Source organism: Primulina tabacum, chromosome 5 (assembly GCF_025594145.1).
Source record: "Primulina tabacum isolate GXHZ01 chromosome 5, ASM2559414v2, whole genome shotgun sequence".
Lineage (NCBI taxonomy): Eukaryota > Viridiplantae > Streptophyta > Magnoliopsida > Lamiales > Gesneriaceae > Primulina > Primulina tabacum.
Window position 1 is genome coordinate 27,065,298 of NC_134554.1, and position 10,527 is coordinate 27,075,824.

Below are 10,527 nucleotides of genomic sequence, written 5' to 3' on the forward strand. Positions count from 1 at the left end.
AAATATTTAAAAATTTTATAAGATATTTAATGTGAATCTAGCAATAGAGATTCTGTCAGAAAATGAAATAAAGATTTTTTTATTACAAAATGTCGATATATTATGTTTTTATAAGACTATAACCAACCAAAAAATATAAATAAATATAAAATGGAAACATTGTAATAAAAATCGTGGTGTTATTTTCACATATATATTTCAGGGTCACTGCGCTAAATTAAATCGGAAAATTGACCCTTGGCCAATCTGACCATTCAACGGCTAGTTTCTTCGAACAAACGACCCCTCTATGCTCGTGCGTATATATATACACACACATATATGTATATATAGTCGAAACGGCCAAATTTTTGCAAGAATCCATCCCCCGTAATTTCCCCAAAATTTCCAATCAATATTGGAAGCAAACCCTAATCGGTGTTTTATTGGAAGCAAACCCTAATCGGTGTTTTTTTGCAATAATGGAACTTCCGCAGGAAACAGAGGATTATATTCGAGAATCAATCGATCACAGCGTGGGCCTCCCGGTGCCCTCCAACACCGTGCTTGATAAGCTTCATGCAGTCGAAGCAGCCAACCTTTGTCTCCGCCAAAAATATCTGTCTCTGCAATCCAAAATGAGAGAGAAACACGAAATTATCGAACGGGCTAGGGTTCTTACTCTTATCCCTGATTTTCTCCCACGTTCATGTCTTTGTTCAATTTGGAAAAGAAAACGTTGCATAAAGATTTTAGGTCTTAATTTATGCTTTTCTCTGACTCATGTTTACTGTTCAAGTCAGGAATATGATTTAATATATAAATTTGAGTGGGCTAGGTTTTTTACACTCACCCTTTGTTTTTTCCACTTCTGCACACTTGCATTTTGTGTGAGATTTGAAAAAAGTTTCGACTTTTTATATGTTCAGGCAGAGGCGAGTATGAATGCAATTGCTTTAAAGAAATTTGTGGATGAAAACCAAAAATTGGCTGTGGAATGCACCAATTTGTTGGAGCAGAGCAACAAATGGGAGAGGGAGTGCTTGCTTTACGAACAAGATCGTGAAGCATTAATGGATTTTGCAAATGAGACAGATGAGAAAGGCAAGGAAGCTGAATCTCGAAACCAAGAATTGGTGGAGCAGAACAAGAAATTGTTAGAAGAGTTGCAATTTTTTAAGTTATGGGCTGAGGCACATACGGTAATTCATGTCATGACTATCTTAAGTCAATGGTGTTGCTTAGTTGAACTTTATCATGCATTATATGTTAAGCATCCTCATAATTAACCAAGAGGAGGACCAGATTTCCACGGTAGTGTGCGCATGATCCATTTGTATCTTTCTGTAACATATATTAGGAAGAAATAAGAACGCTACTTCTCAGAATTATATGCTTGCGTTCTTGTTATTTTGCAGTAGACTATCAGAAAAAAGCAACTAAATAGGTGTCCTGAAGCTTTTTGAAGGTTTAACAAAACATTTTGGAAATTTCGAGCTGTGGGCTTTAGTAGTATAGCTGGTAATTTGTTGGATGATAGAAATATAATTGTTGACTGGTTTGTTTTTCGAGGATTAAAAAATTGAAATCCTGATGAGATAATTCCTAATATTCATAATAGAATATGAAGTGAACTTGCTACATCACATTGGCAATAAATTGTGAATGCCATCAGCACGACTCTGTTCTTTGAAACTTGTTGATCTCAATATCTTTTCAACCAATTCTTTTCTCCACCGTGGATTGATGCCATACAAGCATGAGCTGAGGCGAATTTTATTGGCCTTTAATTGAAAAGTTGAATATTTCTGTCCTTGTATGTGGGATATTTTTGGGATTTATAAGTAGAATGATATGTGGAACGCTGAATCTCTACAATGTTTTCTCTATTCTACTTCTCTCCCTTGCCATCTTCGAACATTATTTTCCCAAAATCTGGCCTTAAAATACCCAAGAATCGAATCGTAGAGTTAATTCAACCCAAAATTTCCTTGATAATAGGTGTTGGGAAGCTTATGAAATCAACTTTTATTTTAACAGGTGTTGAAAATCTATATATTTGTCTAGCTGAGAAGGATATTATCTATTTTATTTTTAATTTAAACTTTGGTTAGGATTAGATTGCTATCTGTATTATAGGGATAGTTTGGTAGACTTAGACTTATTTAATTCAGCTTTGTACGTTTTCGTTAATCAATGAAATACAGGGAACTTTCTTCTCCCACACTCACCTTACATCAAGCTACATGTTATCAGAATAACCAAGAAAACCTTAGCCCATGACTAATTACGGCAGCACAACATCTTCATCCTCTTTCAACGCCTCATCACAGCCACCACCACCACCACCCGTGTCGTCTGCCCTCCCCGACTCCTCACCCACTGTTTCGATCATCTGCCATAAACTACATGGGCAAAATTATCTCCAGTGGTCTAAGTCCGTCACAATAGAATATTAAGTGAACTTGCTACATCACATTGGCAATAAATTGTGAACGCCATTAGCACGATTCTGTTATTTATAACTTGTTGATCTCAATATGTTTTCACCCAAATTTGTTCTCCACTGCGGATTGATGCATTACTATAAAAGCACGAACTAAGGCAAATTTTATTGGTCTTCTTTGAAAAGTTTAATATCTGTCTTTGTATGTGGGATATTTTGGGGATTTATAAGGAAAGTGGATTGGTGGAAAGCTCAATCTCCACAATGATTTCTCATTCTACTTCTCTCTGTTGCCATCTTTGAATTTTTTTTCAAAATTTGGCCTCGAAATACCCTGGAATGGAACTGTAGAGTTAATTCAACCCAAAATTTCCTTGACAACAGGTGTTGGGAAGCTTATGATATCAACTTTTATTTAACAAGTGTTGAATATCTATATACTTGTCTAGTTGATGAGGATATTATCTATTTGTATTTTGAATTTAAACTTTGATTAGGATTAGATTGCTTTATGTATTGTAAGGATAGTTTGGTAGACTAAAACTTATTTAGCTTTGTACGTTTTTGGTTAATCAATGAAATACAGGGAACTTTCTTCTCTCACACTTCACCGTACATCAAACTACATAGTATCAGAAGAACCAGGAAAACCCTATCCCATGATTAAATACGGCAACACAACGTCTTCACCCTCTTTCGATGCCTCATGACAGCCACCACCACCATTTGTGTCTGCCCGCCCAACTCCTCACCCATTGTCTTGATCACTAGCCATAAACTACATGGGCAGAATTATCTCCATTGGTCTAATTCCGTAACGATAGAATATGAAGTTAACTTGCTACATCACATTGGCAATAAATTGTGAACGACATCAGCACGACTCAGTTCTTTGAAACTTGTTGATCTCAATATGTTTTCACCCAATTTTCTCTCCACTATGGATTGATGCATTACTATACAAGCACGAAATAAGCCGAATCTTATTGGCCTTTCATTGAAAAGTTGAATATCTGTCTTTGTATGTGGGATATTTTTGGGTGTTTTCTCATTCTACTTCTCTCCGTCGCTAAAATCTGACCTCTGAATACCCAGGAATGGAACTATAGAGTTAATCCATCCCAAAATTTCTTCGATAACAAGTGTTGAGAAGCTTATGATATCAACTTTTAGTTTAACAGGTGTTGAATATTGATAAGGATATTTTCTATTTGTATTTTGAATTTAAACTTTAATTAGGATTAAAATGCGTTATGTATTGTAGGGATCATTTGGTAGACTAAGAGTTATTTAATTCAGCTTTGTCATTTTTGGTTAATCAATGAATTAGAGAGAACTTTCTTCTCCCACATTCACCGTACATCAAACTACATGGTATCAGAAGAACCAAGAAAACCCTAGCCCATAACTAAATACAGCAACACAACGCTTCACCCTCTTCCGACGCCTCATCACAGCCACCACCACCATTTGTATCTGCCCTCGCCGACTCTTCACTCACTGTCTTGATCACCTGCCATAAACTACATGGGCATAATTTTCTCCAGTGGTCTAAGTCTGTAACGATAGAATATGAAGTTAACTTGCTACATCACATTGGCAATAAATTGTGAACGGTATCCGCACGACTCAGTTCTTTGAAACTTGTTGATCTCAATATGTTTTCACCCAATTTTTTCTCCACTGTGGATTGATGCATTACTATACAAGCACAAAATGAGGCGAATTTTATTGGCCTTTCATTGAAAAGTTTAATATCTGTCTTTGTATGTGGGATATTTTTGGGATTTATAAGGAAAAGTGGATGGGTGGAAAGCTCAATCTCTACAATGTTTTCTCATTCTGCTTCTCTCCGTTGCCAAAATCTGACCTCTGAATACCCAGGAATGCAACTGTAGAGTTAATCCAACCCAAAATTTCCTCGATAAAAAGTGTTGAGAAGCTTATGATATCAACTTTTAGTTTAACAGGTGTTGAGTATCTATATATTTGTCTAGTTGGTAAGGATATTTTCTATTGTATTTTGAATTTAAATTTTAATTAGGATTAAAATGCTTTATGTATTGTAGTGATACTTTGGTAGACTAAGAGTTATTTAATTCAGCTTTGTACGTTTTTAGTTAATCAATGAATTAGAGAGAACTTTAGTGATACTTTGGTAGACTAAGAGTTATTTAATTCAGCTTTGTACGTTTTTAGTTAATCAATGAATTAGAGAGAACTTTCTTCTCCCACACTCACCGTACATCAAACTACATGGTATCAGAAGAACCAGGAAAACCCTATAGCCCAGGACTAAATACGGCAACACAATGCTTCACCCTCGTCCGACGCCTCATCACAGCTACCACCACCATTTGTATCTGCCATTCCCGACTCCTCACTCATTGTCTTGATCACCTGCCATAAACTACATGGGCAGAATTTTCTCCAGTGATCTAAGTCCGTAATGATAGAATATGAAGTGAACTTGTTACATCACATTGGCAATAAATTGTGAACGACATCAACACGATCTGTTCGTTGAAACTTGTTGATCTCAATATGTTTTCACCCAATTTTTTCTCCACCGTGGATTGATGCCTTACCATACAAGCACGAGCCGAGGCGAATTTTATTGGCCTTTAATTGAAAAGTTGAATATCTTTGTCTTTGTATGTGGGATATTTTTGGGATTTATAAGGAGAATGGTAGGTGGAAAGCTCAATCTCTACAATGTTTTCTCCATTTTACTACTCTCCCTTGCCATCTTTGAACCTTATTTTCCCAAAATCAGGCCTCAAAATACCCAAGAATGGAACTGTAGAGTTTATTCAACTCAAAATTTCCTTGATAATAGGTGTTGGGAAGCTTATAATATCAATTTTTATTTTAACAGGTGTTGAATATCTATATACTTGTCTAGTTGATAAGAATATTATCTATTTGTATTTTGAATTTAAACTTTGATTAGGATTAGATTGCTTTATGTATTTTAGGGATTAGGACTTATTTAATTCAACTTTGTACGTTTTTGGTTAATCAATGAAATATAGAGAACTTTCTTCTCCCACGGTGAACGTGCATCAAACTACGTGGTATCAGAAGAACCAGGAAAACCCTAGCCCATGACTGAATACGGCAACACAACATCTTCATTCTCTTCCGACGCCTCATCACAATCCACCACCTGTCTACTCTTCTCGACTCCTCGCCCACTACCTCGATCATTTGCCACAAACTGGATGGGCATAATTATATCCAATAATCTCAGTCTGTCATGATGTTCACATGAGGCAAGGGAAAAAATGATATTTTATTAGGCTATCCAAATGTCCGGATTCCGGCAACTCCAAATTTAAAGCATGGAATGCCGAGAACAAAATGGTAATTTCTTGGCTCGTTAACTCGAAGACGCCTTACATTGGGGAAAACTTCCTGATCTACAATTTTGCCAAAGAGATTTGGGATGCCATCCGCGACATTTATTCTTGCCGTGACAATACCTCAGTATTATTCAAAGTTGAATGATTACTCCACGATCTGCGTCAGGGTGACAATAGTGTCCCTATGTACTTTATTGTCTTCACCCAATTTTGGCAGAAGCTGAACTTGTTGAAAGTCTATGACTTGAAATACCCGGATAACTAAGCCCGATATAAAGACATATTGGAAAAGAAACCGATATAAAGACATATTGGAAAAGAAACTGATCTTCAAGTTTTTTTGAGCCTAAACCACACACTTTATGAAGTCAGGGGTGCATTATGGGAACAAACCAACTGCTGCCCAGCCTTCGGAATGATTACTCCACGATCTGCGTCAGGGTGACAATAGTGTCCCTACGTACTTTATTGTCTTCACCCAATTTTGGCAGAAGCTGAACTTGTTTAAAGTCTATGACTTGAAATACCCGGATAACTAAGCCCGATATAAAGACCTATTGGAAAAGAAACTGATCTTCAAGTTTTTTTTGAGCCTAAACCACACTTTATGAAGTCAAGGGGTGCATTATGGGAACAAACCAACTGCCAAGCCTTCGGACTTTCTTCTCCGAGGTGCAACACGAAGAGAGCCATCGCAAATTGATGCTGGGATCCTCACCTTACACAACGACTATTGATAGGGTCTGCTCTTGTTTCCCACAAGCCATCATTGGCACGCAATTCTCAACAATCAGTCCCCACTGATGGATAGTTTATGCGCCACAGACGTCGACGTAAGTCCTATTTTGGTTCATTGTGATATCTGCTAACTTTCAAAGCACACACGTATCACTTTTACATCACTATCCTACTAATCATCTTTCCTCGCTCTATCGAGTGTATTTTTCTGGGATACTCCCCAAATCAAAAAGGATATAAATGCTACCCTACGCTCAGGAGAAAATTCTACAATTCAATGAATGTGATCGTTGAAGATGAGCCATTTTATCACAATTGCTCTATTCTGGGGGAGAGCAACATGATCGGATATCAAAATTGGGATCCTATACTTTTCGAACCACCTGAAGCCACAATTCATGATACTCCACAAACTCCATCACCTGAGTAAACTACTCCAAACACACCACTCAAGGTTTATTCTTGGAGAAAGGCCATTCACCTGGAATGTCAACAAAACCGGTCCAAGATAAGATCAACCAGCCACTGACACTTCTCCAAAGCCTGTTTCCCATGAAAACGACCAAGGTACTACTTATCTTGACTACAACTTTCTGTGTTACTGATAATAAACCCATTGCACTAAGATCCAAATTGGAAATCAGCTGTCTTTGATGAAAGCTCTCCATTAAACACAAGGCTGACGGGAGTGTTGAACAATACAAAGCACGACTAGTTGCAAGAAGATACACTCAGTCGTATGGAATTGACTATCAAGAGACATTTGCACCAATTGCTAGACTCAACACTGTCCGAGTACTTTTATCAGTTACTCCAAGTCTTGATTGGCCTTTATTCCAACTAGATGTCAAAAATGCATTTCTCAATGTGGATCTTGAGGACATTCCCCCGGGATTCATGACCAAAACTATGAACAACGAAGTATGCAGGTTAAAGAAATCTTTGTATAGCCTAAAACAGTCCCTTCGTGCCTGGTTCCATCGATTTACTATTGTGTTAACAAATGGTTACCTACAGTGCCAGTCTGATTATACTTTATTCATGAAGCACTATGAAGGAAAGATCTCACTCCTCATTGTTTATGTTGTTGACATCGTACTCACAGGAAATCATGAAGGAGAAATGGCCTATGTGAAGAATGTGTTCTCAAATTAATTTGAAAACACTCGACCTGATATTGAATTTGTTGTGAGTGTCATCAATCAATTCAAGAATAAACCCGTTGAGGAACACATGGAAGCAGTCTACCGAATATTGAGGTACCTATAGGGAACGCTTGGAAATGGGTTGCTTTTTAGAAAACGCACAACCACAAATATCAAAGTGTATAGTGATGCTGATTGGGCCGACTCTCTTATTGATAGAAGATCTACTTTTGGGTATTGTACTTTTGTATGGGGTAATCTAGTTACTTGGCAGGCTAGAAGCGATCAATTGCAGCTCACAGAAGTGCTGAAGCAGAGTTTCGGGCTTTATCCCATGGAATTTGTGAAGGTATGTGGCTTAAAAGACTACTCAACGAGTTGAAAATGGAAGACAACCATTTGGAAGAATTGATGTGCGACAACTGGATAGCCATTAGGATAGCCAAAACTCCAGTTCACCATGATTGGGGACCAAGCATGAGGAAGTTGATAGACACTCATAAGTGAAAAGATCGTGAAGAGAATACTTAATCTCAACTACGTCCCTTCACATTTGCAGATTAAGTACATTTTAACAAAATCCCTGTACCAACCCAATTTTGAAGATTTGTAGTCCAAACTTTGCACGACTGACATATACTACCCAATTTGAGGGGGAATGTTGAATATCTATATATTTGTCTAGTTGACAAGGATATTATCTATTTGTATCTTTAATTTAAACTTTGATTAGTATTATATTGCTTTCTGTATTGTAGGGATATTTTGGTAGACTAGGACTTATTTAATTCAGCTTCGTACGTTTTTGGTTAATCAATGAATTATAGGGAACTTTCTTATCCCCACACTTTCCGTACATCAAACTACAACATTCTTGTCCCCATATTTTTGGTTGGCACCATGTGATAGTGTCATTTCTCATGCCCGAGCTCGGTAACCAATTGCCCTTGGAATGTAATCCAACATAATTCTATCTTAATATTTGTTGTGTGAAACCCCAGTCCCATGTGCCATCCATTTTTTACGATGTCATTTATGTTAACTACATAGTTATTTGGTTGAAAATGTGTTGGTTGTGCTGTAAAGGGCTGTCATATTACAAAGTTCAAATTTTTTTTAATAAAATCTCGAATGCTTCTGCCTCAGATGCTTCTGTGGAGTCTTTGCCTGTCAATGCAAGATCCAAGTGTCTGCTTCTAAGTTACATAAAGGGTTCAAAAATCTGTAATGTAATCTTTTCACTTTCTGGAAGCTGAAACCTCCAGTAATAGGTGAAAATTTTGATCATGTAGGTATAGTAGTATTGTTATTCCTTAATTAGTTTTGTGTGTGCGTAGGATGTTACTTTTAGTGAGCTATATGTTTCGCCTTTATGTTTCCCCCAACGTATAGTGGATTATGCAGATGGATTTGGTTAATTATGTTGTGTTACTTAAATGTTCAGGAGATCCACTTCTGTTGATTCTAACAACTTTGTTCTTGTGATTAATGAAGGTTGATGTGCCTGACAACGGCCTGCATATGGAACAAGTGTTACTCGATTCACTGTTAACTTCTATGTTTGGCAAGGATGATTTAGAAACAACTGCACTTTGCTTTTTGGAGTCAAATAGTGCAATCGAAGTTTGCCCAAAAATACTGAAAATGTGGAGTAGGTGAGACTAATATTTCAATGTAATTCAACTGATGTTACCTAGGAAGTTATCAAACAGCATTATCTATTATATCACTTCAGATTTCGATATGCTTCTGTTTCTGCTTTTGTCGAATGATTTCTGAAGTTCCTCTTTCATTCTAGCCTGAAGCCTGCGACGCAAAAGATTGTAGCAATGGTAGCAGAAATTAAGAACTTGGAAAATGATAAGGATCATTTAAAGGTTAACCTTAATAGAGCTGAAGAGGAGGTATGCACGTGAGCGCATATATGCTTCAGCTTCCACGTCTTCCTTAAAACATGTCCTTGCATTTTCAGGTGAACGTTCTGTTTGAAGTATGCAACAAGCTAGATGAGGAAAACCAAAGGTTGATACGGCAATGTAACAGAGAAATGCATATTTCTTCCTCCGGTGGAAAGATCACAAGCAGTACTTCTGGAAAGGTTGGTGGCGCGTGAGGCACATATCTATTGCATTGAGTTTGTTTTTTTCTATCGAAGATACTCAGCAGGGATAAAATTCAATGTAATTGGTTTGCAGGGGAAACGGAAGTCTAGCCCAAGAACAAACAGTACACTGGAGATGAAACTCGATTACAGTGACGCTGATTCACAAAGACAGCCACTTTCGCGTCTGCAATCTAACTCACCCGAATCTAGAATACGCAAGAAGTAGCTCCAGACAGAGACGAAACTTGATTGCTGTGACGTTAATTCACAAAGAACAGCCACTTTCATCTCTTTAATCTAACTAACCCAAATCTAGAATACACAAGAAGTAGCTCCAGATATGTTATGAATGTCGCTGTATATCCGTGCATGTTTTCTTTCTTTCTGTCTTCTTCTTTTTGTTAATTGTCATTCAAGTTAGGGACATTTACTTGGGCGAAATCATGATGCTAAAGTGATTTTGATGATGAAGAAACCAATTAGTTTTTTTCCCCTATTGCTATATGATCATATCCTTGAATCATTGGTATATCTGAAATCACATAAATTCCATATTATTTATGTCTTTTTTATAAGACTACTACAGTTTGTCTTAATCGAAATAAATTTATATCATGAAAATTCAACTCTCAAGAGCTTTAATTCCAAAAATATAGTCCTAAACTTTGCACAAAACTGTTTTTAGTCAAGGATAGATTGTGAGGCATAAAATTGCAATATGCAAAGAAAATGAATTTTAAGTTGCATTTG

The 10,527-nt window shown here is 37.0% G+C and overlaps 1 protein-coding gene across 1 annotated transcript; it reads left to right on the forward strand.

Moving 5' to 3' along the window:
- The first annotated feature begins 267 nt into the window (after window positions 1-267).
- Window positions 268-10,279, forward strand: LOC142547382 (uncharacterized). Its single transcript, XM_075655643.1, has 6 exons — window positions 268-653; window positions 909-1,181; window positions 9,168-9,328; window positions 9,472-9,577; window positions 9,646-9,771; window positions 9,869-10,279. The coding sequence occupies exons 1-6, from the start codon at window positions 462-464 to the stop codon at window positions 10,001-10,003; spliced, it is 993 nt and encodes a 330-aa protein (XP_075511758.1). The 5' UTR covers window positions 268-461; the 3' UTR covers window positions 10,004-10,279.
- The last annotated feature ends 248 nt before the right edge of the window (window positions 10,280-10,527 follow it).

Bases quoted from the DNA above. Each gene is read 5' to 3' on its own strand.
- LOC142547382 (XM_075655643.1), top strand. From the start codon at position 462: ATGGAACTTCCGCAGGAAACAGAGGATTATATTCGAGAATCAATCGAT. The intron at 9,329-9,471 runs GTGAGACTAATA...CTTTCATTCTAG, and splicing joins ATACTGAAAATGTGGAGTAG to CCTGAAGCCTGCGACGCAAA. The intron at 9,578-9,645 runs GTATGCACGTGA...TTGCATTTTCAG, and splicing joins TTAATAGAGCTGAAGAGGAG to GTGAACGTTCTGTTTGAAGT.